At 35.5% G+C, this 19,282-nt stretch overlaps 1 protein-coding gene across 9 annotated transcripts in view; it reads left to right on the forward strand.

Annotated features, from left to right (window-relative positions):
• The window catches only part of PCSK5 (proprotein convertase subtilisin/kexin type 5), a 229,498-nt gene that overhangs the window by 115,115 nt on the left and 95,101 nt on the right, over nucleotides 1-19,282 (forward strand). For all 9 annotated transcript variants that reach the window (XM_085566214.1, XM_085566213.1, XM_021541528.4 and 6 more), the window contains 2 exons: nucleotides 7,667-7,767; nucleotides 15,233-15,336. In XM_085566214.1, the coding sequence (XP_085422340.1) occupies nucleotides 7,667-7,767; nucleotides 15,233-15,336 (205 nt within the window). The remainder of the gene's footprint in view (nucleotides 1-7,666; nucleotides 7,768-15,232; nucleotides 15,337-19,282) is intronic.

The raw sequence follows: 19,282 nt of genomic DNA on the forward strand, positions 1-19,282 counted from the left end.
TCATTTCTTCTATATGCTATAAGGGTATATATAATTTCTCTGCTTGTAATTTTTTATACATGCTTACATTTTTATAATTATCCCATTTTAAATCGATGTATTATGCATTATATAAGTTTTTAATCTCTTAAATTTAAATAATCTTTTAAAATATGCAGTATTACATGATGTGTCTTGTAAAATCCTGGGTATATTACTTTCAGCCAAAGTGATGGCCAGAAAAAAATACTGCAGTACTTTGGCAAGCTTTCTTTTCCAACATCTTCTATTATCCACCATTGAGTATACTACTAGCTAATTAATCTATTAGTAATTAATTTAAATCCTGTATTGGCAGGTTTACACTAGATGAAAAGCTGGCAAATAGATGACTTTAGTAGGACAATACTGCTTACCCTTCTTAAAATAATGACACTATGCAGATTTTCTATCTTCTGGAATTTCTGCAGTGTTCAATCATTTGTTAAAACAACAGAGTAGTTCCCTTTCTAGCTCTTGTAAGAGTGTTTGGCACTTCCAATCTTTTTGGTACTAACTTGTTATTTAAAATAGAGTTAAATAGGAAGATGATTTATCATCTCTCTATGCTCTGAAAATTTAACTTAGACTTTTTTTTATCCAAAAGGAAACATTCAGTGAAATTGCTGTTTACTATTAACTATCTTCTCTGGACAATTAAAACAGGATTGGGGATTCTTTTGCTTCTGATGTATTTGAAAATAAAACATGCAATTATTTTTTAGGGTTCACCATTTAATCTTTCCTTATTGCCTCTCTGCATCTTTTATCCTCCAAATGTAATTAATTGCTATTTCTTTATATCCTTGCTCATGTTTTTAAATATTGAGTAAAATATATCTGTATTTCTCAGTCCTTATTTGTACTTTCCTACATTGCTAATTTAAGCTTTGTGCATTCCTCTGATTTCTTAATAGATGCTGTTTTCTTGATGCTTGTCAACCACTCTTTTCAATTAACACACATTTTCTGCTTTTACAGAATTACTATTTCAGTAAGAGAACATTGCTAATTTCTCACGTTTTATTCCTTTATGTCTTGCAATAGGATCAGAAACACCTGGTGATCTCGCCTTTATTGTTCAAGACTTCTCATGGAACATAATTTTCTCATGGAGCATAGTATTTTAGTTTACTGAAGTATAGTACCCATCACTTCTGGAACTTTGCAGTGTCCTAGTACAGGCAGGTTAAGATTTTTGAAAAGTATACCTTACAAAGGAGATAATAGTTATTATATATAGGATGCACAGAAATTATCCCATAGTTAGGAAATTAAGGAAGATAATTTACATAAACATTATTGAAAAGAATTAAAAATGTCTCTAAAAATGTTCTTAATTGAAGTCTCCCTTGGAGATCTCGCATTGAATATCAGAGATAAGTAAAAATATTTTTTTATGGAATTCCATGAATCACATAAGCATTGATTGTTTTTACTAATCAGATGGATTGTTTTTACTAGTCAGATTAGAAATTTAGTTCCATATCCCAGCTTTAGAGTTTAGTCCTACATCATTTTGCACAGTAAATGGCAAAAGCATGTATGTGAGGAGCCATAAGAATTAACCCAGGTCTGTTGACCATTTGTTTATCAGAATGTAATTTATCTTTGACAGCTCTTGTGCAAAGCAACCTTGCAGTTTTGCAGTTACAGTTGCAAAAGTCACTGCTCCCAGATTGCTTGAAAATCAGACTATAAAAATTCCTGCCAAGATTCTTTTCCCTGTACTATATTGTCAATTGACTTTTGAAACTCACAACTCTTCCATGTTTTACTAGTGGTACTTGGTATTTAAAGCCATGCAAGGTTGTTCCCTCTCCAGATACTTTCAATGATGAAGTGATACAGCGTAGTGGAGATAAATAGCTTCTGTTTGTGTTGTGTGTAAACCAGTTGTTCACACAAGGGATAAGTATGTGATTTTGTTATGCTACAATCTAGTGAGAAATTCCCTGAAATTGTGATGCCAGCTTTTCAAACTGATTGTTGAGAAGTCCTTTCAGCATGCATACCCTCACATGGAGACAGCAATATTGCTATTACAGGAATATTATTGTATGACTGTCTTGGTCAGAGTCTGTTTTAAGAGCATTAATGATTGTATTGCTATTCTTTTCTCCAGCTTGACTACCAAAATTCAGTCCTCCTAAAGTCCTATCAAGTATCATTTACCTTGGAAGGAAGTCTTGTTTGAAACAAAAACTGAACTCAAGACAGAGCTGAATATTTCAAATACTAAGCTTTTTAAACTGCTGTTAAGGGCTAGAAGAGTCTAGAAACTATATATGTTTTAACTGTTGTACCATGCATCCTTTTCACTGCACCCTATCTCACACTTTTGTTTAAACTGATGCTCCTTTTGAGTCAGAGTTTGTCTTCATACCTTTTCATAAGAAACTGAGACCTTGCAGCAAGTTTAAAAGGGAAAATAACAATACAGGGTGAATAGAAAGATTATTATTAAATTTAAATTATCCAATTCTATTATGCAAAAAAATTTATATTCATTTGACAAACAATGCGGGGTTCAATTCTCTGCCAAAATTTGAAGAGTAACAATACTTGATCAGATCATAAGATGATTTTGTTTATTGGAGTGAGACTCCTACATTCAAAATAGCAAACAAAAATACCACAGCAATAAACCAGGAAAAAGTGATCTGGCATAGGATTTACAACCAACATCAAACAAACTTAACTTTTTTTTTCTTTTTTCTTTTGTTTGTCATGTAACACAGAACAGGTTTCAGTATCATGAGATTCTACAGTGTTGTAGCACAGGAATACCTACCCAAGACTTAGAAATAGTGAGTGGGTTACAGTTGTATAATGTCATGTTCCAAAGTTCCTTCCTGTTTTTCCTTGAAATTCTTTAGCTGAATATCTTTCTTTTTTATTTTCTTCTCTATTTTTCTGTCCAGCAAGTGCAGAATGTATTGTAAGGTAAATGAACAAACAGGAACCAAGTTTAGAAACTCAGTTTGTAGACTAAAAATTGTTGTAAAAATGATGTGATTTCAATATGGAGCAATAGAAGTACAAACACTTTTATAACTACAAAAACCACTTTTTTTTTTCTCTTTTCATTACTGCCCATTTTTTATAGCTGCTTGTTAAAAATATAGGATGTAACATAATTTAAGAAGTTTTTCTAGTCTTGGAGGGGTTTTCTTGTCTTTTACAATGACAGCTTGAAATACTTTAAGCTAACAGTTACAGGTAGACACACATTCTTGGAATAGTTCCTTGTTGTTCAGGAAAGGTACACCAAGTGCACTTGACTTTATAATGTACTGAGTTTTATTGCAGTGATAATTAGCATCTTATGAACCAAGTTTCCACCCTTTGGATATATTAAAATACTCAAAGGATGAGAATGTTCCAAAGAAGCCAATAGATGTATGTCTTTTACATAGACTCTTATGGAAAAGGACTAGAATTACTTTTAGGTGTTTTCAAATGCTGCTACGAAGTGCTGGCATAGTTACAGGCATAGAAACTCTCACTGTGGGACAGGAACAAATGGACAGTAGGTAAAGACTATAAAATTATACTTCTTTATAGATGTTATCTCTCATACTCTGTGAGTGCAGAATATTGGCTAATAATATGCAATTGTCAAGGTATTTTTTCCTATTATTCTCTTTTTTGCTGCTTTGAATGTTCTAGGACAATACTTAAAGATAGCTTCCCCCCGCTGGACCATGTGGCTAGGACAGGTTAAGCACCACATAATACAATTATCTATATGGTTCTTATCAAACATATTGCACAAATGCATTTTGCCGCGCTCCCGCCCCGCAACTCCAGAGCATTTCCTTTGAATTTATTTTTCAAATGATTTTGTAACACCCTGAGATTTTGCTGTCGAAAAGCTCCTCATAGATATGCTTTATAAGCCTATTAAATTACTTATCTCCTGCAAATAACATATCTACTTCATATTCCACCTGTTTTGTTGTCTTCTGATAAATAGCAATTCTTCTGCTGGTTTTCTTTCTCTTCTTGTTGATAAACTTCTACTCTAAGCAGAACTTAAAACAGAAACAAAAGAAAGCCCATCCTGTCTCCTGCCAGTTCTTAAAACACAAAAGCCTGCTCTCCTTTAGAAACTCACTCAGGTTATCAAGATATGCACCAGATAATCACAGAACAAAATGTGGCATCTTATCTTCTGAATCCATAGAGATGCAAAGGCTCTGTAGAATGTAGAATAGATTTTTGTTAAAATATTTTCACTTCTAGGGACAGAGATTCACAGAAGTCAATGTGTCTTGAAGACCTGTAGCAGAAGGTAAAAAAATTATTCAATCACTTCAGAAAACTCATGTAATGAAATATGAAATACAAAGAAATGCAGAAGCTTGAGAGATGGTGCATGAGCTTGTTCTCTGCTAAGAGAAATCCCATTTTTTACTTTATTCATTAATTTCCAAGTTGGTAAAACTATAGAAAGATTGATGATTCAGCCTTAATAATGACTGGCATCTGCTTCAGAGATCAAGTTGCTCAGAGCAAATTGCTTCTATGAAACTGTTACAGTGTTTCTAGATTTTTTTCCTTTACTAAATGTCTAGTTTTTCTGAAAACTTTGCCCCAGTGCCTATGGGAGGTATTACTATGCATTGCAATGATTTTTATAATTTCTCTTTGCCTTTCATCGAGGAGTCTGTGGCTAATTTCATGTTGCTTAAACAAGGCGAATACCAGGAACATTGTCATTGACTTCAGTTAAACCTAGCTGATTCAACTTACTTAGAAGTTGTTGTAACTCTTGGCCCTAGAAATACTGCATAGACTTTTCTTGGGAAGTTGGATCAGCATTTTCACAGATCAACAGCTGTGTTATACTCAATGAAAGATTTAAAAATTTCTTCTTCTCCCCACCCTAACAATCAGAATGACTGCGAATGTACACTAATGGCAGCTTCATGGTGCTATCAAACACCACATCCTTTTATTGTGATTGATGATGTTTTTTTGTTACTCGGGAATTTGGGCATAATTTTTCTTCTCAAAATTTACTCACTTCTTGGTGATCATGTACTCTTTTTTCTTGGGGTAAATGCAGCAGTTCTCTGACAGTGAATTCATAGTACTGAAAAACACACCTCATATATTGGAGGTAATCTATACCTAAACATCTCAACTCCTGTCAGTAACTTTGCTCTGAATTAGTACAAATGGCTTTTACACAAAGCTTTCTCAACACATTTGCAGCTGAAGTATCTGCTGAAAGCCAGCCAAGGATTCAAATTGCTACCACAGCATCCACTTAGAACAAGAGGGATAATGTTGCCGATTAAAGAAACATCATGGCTTGTTGTGCTTGGTATCTGTAGCGACAGGACAGTAAAATTAGTCTGGAAGGATGGTCTTCCAGAGGATGAGAAACAAGGATAGCACAGTTCAGTATGAGTTTCACTGTATTGTCAGAGGCTGTCCTGTAGAGAAAAACTGCTATGACAGCACTTTTTCTTCTGCCTGAGCTCCTGGATGCTTTGTTGCCTTCAGTGTTGTTTGCTACAGCACTTTTATGCTGGGCATAAAGGACCAGGATATGAAAGGCATGACCATGTATTAATCCCTCTTCAATGTCTCTTTTTCCTGGCCTTCCTTCTGGTCCTTGCCACAGCAATGAGCAGTATTTTCCAAGTGGGATACCTGCATCTAATTTGCCTCTGGGTGCATGTCATCATCTAGTACTTGGGCTTCTTAATTCTACCTGGAAAATCGATTGGAATTTGCAGATAGGCAATGCAGTGTTAGGGCTGTTCCTGCTGCATTTTCATCTCTTAATATTGTCACAGCATTTACACAACTTCCATGCTTAAAGATTTTCCCAACATTGGCAATTTTCATAATCTAAGTGAATAAACAGTCAATAGGTAAGAGGGCAAGAGACAAGGAAATTGCATGAACATTTTATTTATGGGGTTTCAACTTCTAGCCAATGACAGATAGAATAAATTATTTAACAAGGTGTGTACCAATGAAGAATATTAAATAATAGGAGGCAAAAAGCTCTTTCTAGGCTTCATTAATCAAGAAACTCAGCCCCTGGTAAGTCGATTTATTTAAGGATCCAGCATTATAAATGCTTTCTTTTTCAATTTTTAGAAGCTTCTATATTGTTTCAGTTGCTCCCTACTTGTTTTCAACATTTTATTGGTGTTGTTAGTTCCATTTTTGTTAGAAATCTTCTGTGTTAACTTGTATATGCTTACATGTCATGAGAATTTTCATCAGCCTTATACAAATCATGTAATATACTGAATATAGCTGACATTAAGTGTGCAACTATCCCTCCTGCACGCATTTGCTTATATTCTGCCCAGATGAGATGCAGCTGGTTTTTTAGATCACATTTCATGTATCTTGAGGTTTCAAAGCTAGACAGGCATTTTTACATGTCATCTGCTTTTTTGTGATTTTTTTGATCATCTCATCCTCTCATTTTCCCATCTTTGTGCAAATCTGTGTTGGAAGTGAAGTACAATACTGGTGAATCAGAACACAATAATTCCATATTCTTAGATAAAATGTTATGTAAGCAACTTCTCTGCACCTCAGGAAGATATTTTGTATCTTGCAGTGACTGAAATTCTCAGATTAAGTTTTGACATTACAGGTGGCATTCACCTTCATGGAGGTTGCCCTGCTGTAGACTGCTGTCTTCAAACTACTGTTCTCCAGTCTGCATAAGTTTTGCTTGAACTTCTGCTGGGTAGTAGTGACATCCTACCTCTGCTGCATTGCTCCTGCAAAGAACCACTTCTTCAGGAAGACAAGCACAGAGTAGAATCATTTTAGACTGACTTTGCCTTCAAAGAAGCAAGATTTAGTATAAATACTTTTTTGTGTGTGTTTTACATTCTTACAGAAAGCATCTATCTAAAATTCATTCTTGAATAGAATCATCATAACACTTAAGTAGAAGGCTGTATGTCTAATTGGAATTGCACATTACAATTTATACTTCCTCTTAGATTACATTAAAAATATATGCAACATGTAATTATCTATACATAAGACATAACAATTTAAAACTGAAAACATCTAATTGGGTTGTGATGGCTGGGCCAAATTTGTGATCACATCAGGATTTTCCAATGAATTACTGCTTAATTTCTTGTGATTTATTGCATAAGGAGTAAATGAAAGATTAAACAGAGTACTTAACATGAGACAAAACTGTATTCTCTTGTGTCACATACTTCCCAGTGTGATTTCAGGCAACCTAATCAAACCCTCCATACCTCTATATAGTCTCTAAAATATGCATAAGCATGCTGTATGTAAGATTTAGTTTGTTCCTGTTTGTAAAGCACTTCAAGATTCTTGGAGGGAAAGTCCTCTGCAAATCCAAATAGAAGAACAGAATTGCAGTTGTGCAGTTCCAAACCCCTCTGCATGTTTTTCTGGTTTAAAAGTGTCTTTGTTGATCATGCCATGGAGCCATATAGAGAATACTGTCTAAATTTACGAGTGACTTCAAGTTCAGAACATCTAACATAATGTATCTTCCTTTCCTTGCAGTTAAAGAAGAAAATACCCTCCACATACATGTGACTCATTCAAGTAAATGGAAAATGTTCTGATTTCTGAAGTTGTATTCTAATTTCACACGTTCAATTTCTTCCAGATTACTACAGACTTGAGGCAGCGTTGCACAGACAGCCATACTGGAACTTCAGCCTCTGCACCTATGGCTGCAGGCATCATTGCCCTGGCACTGGAAGCAAAGTAAGAGCTGAGATATATTCGGAAACAAAAATTAAGCATACAGGAAGATATTTCTTGTTCATCCAGCACCTTTACGCAGACTTCACACTGTACTTCGGAACCTGTCTTGCCACAGTACACAGTAACCTCCTAAGGGCAGGAAAGGTCTCCATGCTTACTTCACATGAAGGAAAGCTGACACTGAGATGCTGACCGAGTACTCAGTGTTGAAGTAACATGAAACAATGTTGAGCAAAGGTGGTTTCCATTAAATGATGTATAGCATCCTCAACATCTTACAGTTCACTCAGAAGGCTGCCTACATCTGCTGTACTCTGCAGGGTACTGTAGGTCACCTCCTCCATTCACCAGCCTCCTCTTAGCAATAGCTGAACACTGAAAGAGGAAGGTGTTACGTCAACCTGAACAGAAGTTTATGTAGTATGACAAATAAAATCGCAATTTCTGCATGCTGTCACAAGTCTATTTTTTAACATGGATCCAGGTCCCCAGCTCTAAAAACCATTAAAAATGTAGTTTCATAGTCTTTGTACTGTTAGCTCAAAACATTTCCTGTCTTAAAAACATTTTCTCAATTGTATGATTTTGTTCTTTATGCCTAATATCTGTCTATAATGTGCTTCATGGAATAGCAGAAATGTGGGCGATCTTCAGGTAAATCTGTATTTTAGAACCTTTTACATTACTTTGTACTCTGTTGGATAATACCTGCAGGTCTAAAATGGAATGCTTCACCCCAAATCCTACTCAGTGTTTTTAAGTTCTAGGAGTTTGATTCTATTAAATTCTGAAGAAAACTAGTTTCCTCTGGGGTCAGCCGTTTTCTTTGAAGGAATTAAGAAATTTGCACACAATAGTAGATTCAAATTGCATGTACTTCATTACACTAGAATTATGTTTCCATCTTTCATGTTGCTTTCTTTGAAGACAGCTTGACCCAATATTTGGAACATAATGCATTTTGCCATTAAGTTACAAGTATAAGAGTTTGTCATTGAGGACCTGACATAATCTTAAGTAGTGTGGTGGTACTTACAATCATTATAATAGTGTTTTCTTAATGCAGTTATCAGAGACAAAGGTATTTTGAAAAGTTAATATAGTGTTATTGTGGGAGGTTTTTAACTTTTAAGTCTCCTCTTAACCCCAGTTTTAAAATACTTAAGTTCATTTCAAACAATCTGCCAATGAAAATAAAACTCTGTGTGTGCACATTTCAACTTGCTGTTGTTTTTCTCAATATTCTCACTTAATGAACTGAAATTGGTAATTGATTATTTCTGTTTTGTTGTAGTTGAAAGTCTCAGAAAATTTATATTTTACAAGACCTGCAACAAAGCTATTTCTGATTGTTACATCTTAAAACACACTGAGAAGCTTACCCTTTTTTCTTTGTGACCTTCTGTGACTCTTATCAGTGGGAAAACCATATTCACACATATGGACTAGCATTTTTTTCCAAAACTAAGAGTAGCTGTAATAGACAGAAGACAAGACTGTGTTAAACTTTGTATGTGGTGATGGAGACAAAATGTGCCAGTGATGTAATATCCTAGTAACTCTCATATTTGTAGTACTCCATTGCATGGTACTAAAAAGGGTTTCAGAGTGAAAATGTGTGACTTTGACTCCTTTTAGATTCTGTTCCATTTCATTTAATGGAAGGTTCTTTTCTAGATCTTAGACTGTATATTTGAGTAGATCCAAAGGGATTATATTAATAATACCATAAATGTGGTTTTTATATATTTGTATTTCATTCACTAACTTTTTTTCTCATGTGTACTTAAAATCTGCCCCTGCTACTAACCACAGACACTAAATAAAACACCAAAAAAAAAAAAAAGAAAAAAAAAGAAAAAAAAAAGTTAAAAAGCAGAAAGAAACTAGGGAGAAAAATAGTTCTCATGTTATGGCTTCCCATGCTGGTTTTTTCACTAGTTTGGAGAAATCTTTGGTCTTGTGACATTATAGGTTATGAAATACAGCCTTCAGTATTATAGGGAGATCATATTGTGATCTATTGAATTTTTATGTCTCAGGTTTGCATGTATGGAATCTGTTTATTTTATGCAGTTTCTGGATTTCTTATTTATGTGATTTGAAATTTCAGGTTGTATTTTTCACCTGTGATGCCTCACAATTTAGGTGACCCTAAGTAAATGTTAGGAAGTTTTGAAGCCATTGAAATATTTTCTACAATACTTATAAAATGGGATATAAAGGACACATGATATTGTGTCTTAGTTAACTGCTTACTGGAACTATTTTGTTTCAAACAGAGTTTGCATTTTCATAAATTCTTCATTAGATTCCCTATTAGTACTTCTGCTAATAACAGTGTTTATGTGAGAATTTTTTTAAAAGGCAAGTTGGCAAAGGGTTTTGCAAGGTTAGCTAGATTATTTGTACAGCAAGCTGCTTAAAAATTAGTGCACTTAGTCCTGAGCACTTCCTGACTATAATATGTCTCTAATAATGTATAGTTTCGTTCCACTTTGTACTGGAAAGTTTATACCATGTGCACAGCAGTTTATACCATGGGAGAGTCTATGGAGGTCAGTTTTGCCCAGTAGCCAAATTCTATTCCTGGGAGACATCATGAGTTGAGCAGAGCACTAATACAGGCTGGGTGTGAGTTAGAACACCCAGGAGGTTGCTTCAACTCACACACAAAGGTATGTTCAACCAAACAGAAAAAAAGCAAGACTTATGTCTTGCTTGCACTTTCTTTCTTTGATAAGCCCCGTATAGTAGGATTCGCAGATAGCTGATGGGAGGATATCTTACCTGCCTATTGATTTGAATCCTCCACTTAGCCATTTCTTCCAACAGGGATCTGCTCCTAAAATCCTGGTAACAAATTGTTTGAGGATATTGTTATGCATAACATGAATGCATTTTTATTATTTTTATCTAGTTTTTGAGTATCCAAATAGCATGTTTTCCCTCAGGAATCAAATAATTGTAACTGAGTTTCAGACTGCTTGTTTGGAATCCCTGAGGTTGCAATGCATGGTTGTAAATATGCAACAACTATCACACAAATGTCTCTTAATTTTCATATTCTGCAGTTTTCTAATGGTATTTTGCTAGTAAATTGCTTTTCAGTTGTACCCAATTATGTTTCCTAGTATATCTAGTACCTTGATCAGATTCTATGAATAAATGCTTGCTGGTGTGTTGCATTATGTCATTACATAATTTCAAATTTTTCTAATTGTAAATGAGAAAATAAGTGTAATCTATTTAGTGCACAGAGACAGCAATTTTCTTACTAAAAATAAACTAATTTCATTGCATAGTACCATCTGCTGTTGGTAGAAGAGATACTTTTCTCACTGATAAAAAGGTTGGATTTGAAATTTGAGCAAATCAGAGTCAGGAGAGACAATGTCCCTGTATTTGTTCGGGAGACCATTGTGCCATGTTCCTTTGAAGAAGCCAAATTTAAATAAAAACCCTTATGTTGCTGACAGAATAATGCATTATGCATCCTCAATTGAACTGTGTGTTCCTGTCTGTAAGCCAATGCTTATTTTCCAGCATGTGGTATATAAACTAGTTTCATTAGTAAGAGGCAGCAAGTGAAATGGAAGTAGTAGTCTGCTGCCTTTCTACTGTGTGCTATACTCAGTGGTATAGCCTTGGACATAGTCAGTTTTCTTCCATGATTCTCTTCACTTGAGTGATATGGAATCTTAGAATTATTTCATTTGGAAGGTTCCTTAAGGATCATCTCATTCCAACCCCCTGCCATCAGCAGCAACACTTTTCACTAGACCAGGTTGCTCAGGGCCTCATTTAGCCAGGCCTTGGAACAATTCCAAGGGGAGTGGCACCCTCAACTTCTCTAGGCTCCCTGTGCCAGTGGGTTACCACCCTACCAGCAAAGATGTAATCTCTTGAAAGAAAATATCTTTCCCTCAAGGGTGAGGTTCTTCATCCCTCTTATCATTTCTTTAGCCCTCCTCTGGACTTGCTCCAGCAGATCAATGCCATTCCTGCATTTGTCTTTTTTTTTTTACATGAATCAAGGCTAGAACAAGGAATTGTTGGGAAGAACTTAACAATTTTAGTAAATTTGGATACTAGTGACAGAGAAGTGACAATGTAACACATTCCTCTAAAAGACAGTACCACCAAGTATAATCACTGAGATAAAAGGAAAATGGAGTTCACATTGTAAGGGGTCAGCAGTGTCAGAGGTAGATACTTTGGATTTCTGTCAACTGAACAGATATTTGCATACTTCCCAGATTGATTGATTTTCTTACAGAAGGGAGAAAAGCAGTGCACTGTCTGTCAGGGTACAGCTTTGGATACAAAGAACATATTTCTGTCTTATCAAGGTTATGAGGGCTTTGTCATAAATATAGTCAGAGGTTAAAAGTGATGAGACAGCTGAGGCAAATTGAGGAAGTACTATCAAGTGTCCTCTATAGCTAGAATTTGACTGCAGGAAGAGAGGTTATCATTTAAGTGCTTTAGCTAGGTCTTTGCTCCATTGATTGACTACCTGTTACAGAAGGCAATGCTAGAGTGTGTGAGTTAAAAATCTTCTGAATCTTCACAATTTTTGAGTAGTTTACTTTTAATATTGAAGTATTTAAAAAACATAACCATTAATAAATGCTTACTTTAGAACCTGTATTTCTCTTAAAGTTTAACCACCTATGCCACTTACAGAATTTCAGTTATTATATTGACATTGACTTGGATGTACTTCGGTTCTTGTTTTCAGTTACATATAAATTTGCCAAAGAATAACCATTCAGGCTGAAATTTTCCATTTAACTTTCATTTAAAAGGCTTTAAGAAAATTCTATTCAGACATTTCTTAAACTCAAACAAGGTTAAAAACAAGTAATGTTTGATTGTGATGATTTTTAACTTCCTCATTGAGTTTTTCTGTGTCTGTGCTTTGGAGCAACATCTAAAATAAAACTAGTGGATAGCTGTTGTTCTGGTGCCAAGACAATGCCTTTAATTTGTATAAGCTTTCCAGAAATCTCAGTTGGCATTTTCTGAGTTGAGATTTTTTAAGCTCTATCCCCTGTAGTTTCTTGGCTCCCCAAGTGTTTTACAGCATCAGCATTTAGAGGTTATTCTCTGTCCTCTGAAGTTACTCTTGAAGTGCTTCTGGCTGTTCACCTTGAGAGCAGGGATCCCAACTGCTTTTTCCTGTCATTGCCTTGTGGGAGTGTAAGGAGGAAGGTAGAAGAGGAGCAGTTTCACTGAATTGCAGTGTCCCTGTAGTCAGTCCATTGAAAAGTGGAAGAGAGATCAAATCAATAGCCTGTGTACCATGCTAACCACAGCTTCTTTTATTAACCTGAGACACTGTAAGCTTTCTCCATCTTCACAGTCAAGCTGATACTGAGAGTAGCAATTAACCTAAGGTTTTGTTGCTTTTCCTTCCATTCTGTTATTAAGCAGACAGTGAGTATTGTCTTTTGGACAGTCTCATTTTATTGTTCCTTTGGAGATGACACAATAAAAGATGTAATTCAGATGCCTTTCTCTCTGGGGTTTTCTCCTCCCAGTTTCATCATTATCAGCCTGCATATCAGGCCATTGTTTGTTAGATTTTTGGCACTTACGTTTTTTTATCTCTGTGTGCACTGCAGATTTGACATAGGTACACCAGAACATTGTTGCTGGTTTATGTATAGCTGCCTACTCCACTGCTCATCTAAAGGAATACATCATGCCCTATCACAACGTGTCTGGATATTATCCTAAAAACCAATATAAAGATAATGCAAAAGAAGGATTTTTTAAAATTCCCTTTACAATAAGGGTGGTGAAATTTTGAAACACGTTGCCAGAGAGGTGGTAGATGCCCCATGCCTGGAAACATTCAAGGTCAGTTCAGACAGGGTTCTGAGCAACCTGGGCTAGTTGAACACATCCCTGCTGATTGCTGGGTACTTGGGCTAAATGACCTTTAAAGGTCCCTTCTAGCCCAAACCAGTATGTGATTCTGTGGCTGTAGATTCTATGCCAAAGCCTTTCAGTACTACCTCATGAGATCAGGATGCATTGCCGAAACTCTGGAGATGTGGCATGAATGTAAACTGAATGTTGTAAAGCAGAACTAGAGGTTGGTTAAAATTATGTTGTACAGGACATGTGAAAGCATATCCTGTCCTACAAACCCTTAATGTGCCTTACTTTTGCCATGACATTTTAAATCTTTATTTCAGTAATTTTTACCAGCCCAACAGTATAAACAATTACCGTCATTCTAATCTAGCAGCCTAACTGCACCATAAGAAAAAAAAAGTACCTATAGGCATAGTACTGTTTTTAAAAAATGCTCAGGGAGAGAAGGCATCTGTTCTCGTTAAATACAACAGAATGGTCAAATATGTTAAGAATCTGGTTTAAGAACCAAGGTTTCCCTGGTTTTCAATGACTCCATAGTCCTGGGCAGTGTAGACAGCCAGTTGTGGGTCTTATAAACTTCACTCTGGTATGTTTTCAGCTGAGGGGAATTGTGGCAGTATGTGCAGTAGGGACGGATAATGATGCTCTGAGAATGCTACTTAGTGCCTGGTGTTATGCCTCACAATACTTTTTTCCTCTTAGTAGTTTAGTGGCTCAGTTTATCATTCCCTCTACTACACTGCATGTTTAAAGAGAATACTCTTCATCTTCTTGCAGGTAATAGAAAAACTGAAAAACTGGAAGGAGAAAGAAGAGATAGCCGAATTATGGCACCTTTAGATCATCTTCTAAGAAAATAAATTCTCCCTATTGCAGATATAGAGGGAACAGGAAAACTGCAATCCCTGAAGATTTGACCTAGTCCTAGAAGATAATTGTGTAGTAATGGAGGATAGAAACAGTATCTTCTTTCACCTTCCGGGTGGACAGGTTATTAGGAATCCCTTAAAGGAGTACTTATCTGTGTAATCAGGTCCTTGCTTTGTAACTCACCAACCATCCAGCTGCTTGGAATTCTTGCAAAATGCACACAGACTCTCAGTGAATTCCAAGACCAGGGTAGTAGACAAATTAATAACAACAGAAGCACATGGAGTAGCTTCAATAGGAACTGAAAGCCTAGAGGAATTTCCAGTTTGAGCTAGCAGTTAGTGAGATTTTTAGATTTAGATTTTTTAGAGCTTTTCAGCAAACCAAAATTTTGATTTCTTCTCCTTTGCAACAGTTGTTGATGGTCATAAAAATTGTGTCTGTGTGAAATGTACTCATTCATCTTCCCTTAAGTTTCATATAACAGAATATTATATATTGTAATAGTCTGCTTATGGCAAACCTCCCAATCGTATAAATAATTTAATGTTGTTTTTCTGCTATTTTGAATGGAGCAAAGGAAAGTAGAGAAAATAAATAGAAAGTTGTTTTGCTTTGAATACTTTTCAGCTTACATGACCTTGTATCCCTACATCCTGGTAAAATGTCTGATCTGTGACTTTGTCTTCTCCCTGTTTCATAGTCCATTTCTGACCTGGAGAGACGTACAGCACATTATTGTCAGGACTTCACGTGCAGGACATCTGAATGCTAATGACTGGAAAACCAATGCGGCTGGTTATAAGGGTGAGAGCTTTCTTTCTTTCTTCTTTGCTATCACAAGCAACCTGTTACTTGATAATTTTGTTTTACACTATGCTATGCATAGTTAGAAGACCTTTCAGCCTTGCTCTGAAGGCGCCTATCTTCTCTTATACAAGGAAAACCTTTTAAAATGACTAATGAACAAAACTGTCAGCTACAAAATGCATTGGCCCAATCTTCTTAGTCCCTTTCAGTTCCATATCATATACACTGCTGCCAGAAAATTAAGCAAATTAGTGGTGTTTAATTTTTCTTTTTATATCTAGTATTCTAAAGTAGTATATCGTTGAAGACGTAGCAATTCTGGATTCCAGCCATGTTGTCAATCAGAATTATTGACAGTTTCAATTTAAAATGATGAAACAGTATTTTCAAATTTCATTTGCATAAATAAATCTAAATCCTGCATTATTTATATGTAAGTATTCTGTCTGATTTTTGATAAAATTGAATTTTGAGCTCTCATGACTTTTCTGGGGACATGTAATAGTTTTTCGGTGACCTGTCGGGTATACTTCTAAAATTTTGTACCATCTTGAAAATTTGATGAAAGCTACATCCTAAAAACATTTTTTTCACTTTTGTAATGCAAGCAGAGGTAAACACTTGTGCCATTAAATAGGACGTATATTTTCAGGTTGGGTTGAAATGGAACCTTGAATCTGTACATTTTATTTCAGCACAGTTTGTCTTCTGATTCCCATTCACTACATTCTTACTGCTTTCAGTTTGTAGTGCATCCTAAACAAACCCTGGAATGGCTTATTTTTTATTCTCTTTTCATAACAATTCCACCTAATACTGGCATGACTCTTATGAGAGTTGATCTGTTTGTGCCAGGATCTCCTGACAGAAAAATGTAATATACAAGAATTACCAAATCTTTGCCCTGATTTCACTTTAAAACTGAAGCCTATATTTAATCTATTTTGGATCAAGGCATTGTTACCCTAGAGTATTTTTAATAGGTAATTCTGACCTATAACATTTTTGCTGCAATGGCATAGAAACCAAACAACAAAAAAAGTCTTTTTATTTTTGGATCCAAATGAGTCTCTAACTACAGAGAATGTGTTCAGAAACAGATATTTTACCAGGACCTTCTAATCATGTGAAAGTGCCTAGTTCAAGGTTCAAGGGCCTAGTTTTATCCCATGTACAAGTGCATGCCCCCATACAAAACATAAAAGTACTTTCTTAATTGCAATAACATTACAGTATTCGTTACTGTGATACATCTCCCAGGATTTAAAAAGTTTTATCAGGAGATGGTGGCTCATCAGTTTATTGAAGCTATATGAAGGTCAAACACTTTTCAAGTAACATAAAGCAGAGTTATTTTTTTCATATCTTACTTCCAAAAATCTATATTTTTTATGCTTTTTCACTTGTTGCCTAAGTGAGACAAACACCCTGTGAATCATTTCACAGCAGCTGTCACTCATTATCAAAAGACAGGTCACACTAAGGTCACACCAGCAGCAGCATTGGCAGCAGGATTTGCACTGTTGAATCACTGTTGAACCACTGCTTATTTGGAATCCTTGGAACCATTTTTCTATGTATTGTAACATATATATAGTAAGGAAAAGGGATGAAAAAAGGTTTTTTCTCCATTCATGGAAAGTCACAAAGATAAGCTCAACTTGATAAATTGGATTCAGGAAAAACAACTTGAACTGGCTGAACTCTGCTGTAGACTCTAGGGTGAAATTGAAAAAGAGGAAGACGGGCTAAATGATTGACCTCTGCACAACTCAGGAATCAACCATAACCCAAATAAAAGCATTAGCTTTAGCTAAATTATTTTGGCAACTTAGGCTGAACACATGGTTCCAATAAAAATACATCTCTCTTTAAACTCCTGTTGGTTTTGGAAGAAGGTGAAGCAAAAGATTTAATTTAAATCACAACATCCAAACCTGAATTCAAAAGGGGATTTGCACACCACTGCTGGCAAGACTGAAAGAGGTTTTTTATTGCACGTGGCAATATTTAGTATAATATTACACCATTTACCCTTCACTATCGCCAAGAGTAACAATTAAAGTATGGATTTTCATAGATGAACTACTCTGATCAGACTGAGTTCCTTAACAAATTGTGTCATAATCTTGTTGATAACAAGATCCCTGGTTCTTCCACAGCATTTTCTTAAGAGGGGGTGGAAGATTTTTTTTAATTACCTAAAGCAGACAGTCAAAAGAAACAATCTACCTTTCTTCAGTGCACACCAGTGGAGAAAGAGGAAAACAAGAATAAAGATACAAAGAGGTCTGCCACTTTAGAAATAAGAACTGAAAGGGTGAAAAACAGCAAAAACCTAAAAAAACCTTTCACTCAACAAAGGGTCAGCAAGAGCTGGTAGTTGAAAGTGGGTCAGCATGCCATTTCAGAGGGCTGTTTTGCTGGTCTGCATGGCAACCCTCTCCCTTGCCATAGTCCCCGGCAGTGTTTTGCCATTGCGGAACACACAGAAAGAGCTTACAGATGTCATTACTGGTTTCAAGATCTCCTTTTTTTACTCCTTTTTTTTTGCTTCCTTTTTTTTTAACTTCTTTTTTTAATGAAAAAGAGATGAGTCTATCTAGGCTCCTGTTTATACAAAGAAGGATTAATTAATGAAAAAACACTTAAGCCAGCTAGTGATTTGCTAAAGCAGTGCTTGTTATTTGTTTAATTTTCTGGCAAGTAAACAGTGCTCATTAAATTCATGTCAATAGAATTAACTCAGGAATGAGCAAGAATTTTTACTTGGTAGGGTTTTTTTTATTGTGTTCATGTAAGACAGCATGCATCTTTTCTCAGGAACTTGTTATTTTGTAGTCTAAAAAGAAATACTTGAATACTCAGGCTGTTCTCTGGTTGTACATATAATTTGTCAATGGAGGGATTTTTAATAATTAAAGCAGTTAATTAGCTGATTTTATGGAAAAATACTTGAGATCATCTGTTTTTGTGAAGATATCAAGACTGTTGATCTGTTTCTGCTATGGCAGATTGGATGCAAATCCTTGTTCTGTCAGCTGTTTAGTCAACAACAGAGCATGCATGTACATTCATAAAAAGCAAATTGCATTAATGCTGACTTGTCTCCGAGTTGAAAGATAGAGAATGAAACATTGCAGTTTCAAGAACAATGATCAAATCATATAAACAGTTATTTGTAAGTGAAACTCTACATACTGTGAAATTCTGTCTCTGGAGAAACAGACCACTCATAGGGACTACTACTGATTTGCAGGGAAATTTTTAGAGAACTTACTTTACTCTTCCTGGCTCTAAAGCACAGACAATAGCACTTCAGTACACTGAAGTAAAATGGTACCAAAATATAAGATAAAATGAAATCAAAATTCTACACAGTTTTTTAGTTTTGGGCCATTCCTCAGCCTAGAGGAGATACTCTTCCTAGAGAAACCAAATTACCTCAATTTCCAAGGAGTAAAAATAGAGTTATGGCACATCCCTTTAGGTTAGCCAAGGTATCCACTGCTTCTGCTGAAGAGTGACCAGTGAAAAGGATTAGTCACTTAATATTTTTGAGCCTTTTAATATAATTGCTTAATATTTAATGAAACTAGTGATTATATTAGTTGTGAGGAGAGCATTAATCTGGGAGTGAGAAAGAGATGAGTCTATCTAGGCTCCTATTTAGGAGACCTAGACTGGACAGACTTACTTACCTTGTGGTAACCAGTAGCCCGGCAGGAATTCAGAAATTAGCAAGAATATCTTTACAACGTGTGCATTTCAGAGAAGACAAATAAACTATTCATAAACACCATACTACATGTTTTCAATAACTTTGAAATGTAAATAAATTTTAAATTATTTTTAAGACATTATCAGAAGCTGGCATAAGACCTTTGGAAAACAGCAAGCTCATAACTCATAAATGGTTATGTCAAACTATCAAAGTTGTTCC

This window comes from Lonchura striata, chromosome Z, assembly GCF_050655825.1.
Source record: "Lonchura striata isolate lonStrDom1 chromosome Z, ASM5065582v1, whole genome shotgun sequence".
NCBI classification, from domain to species: Eukaryota; Metazoa; Chordata; class Aves; order Passeriformes; family Estrildidae; genus Lonchura; species Lonchura striata.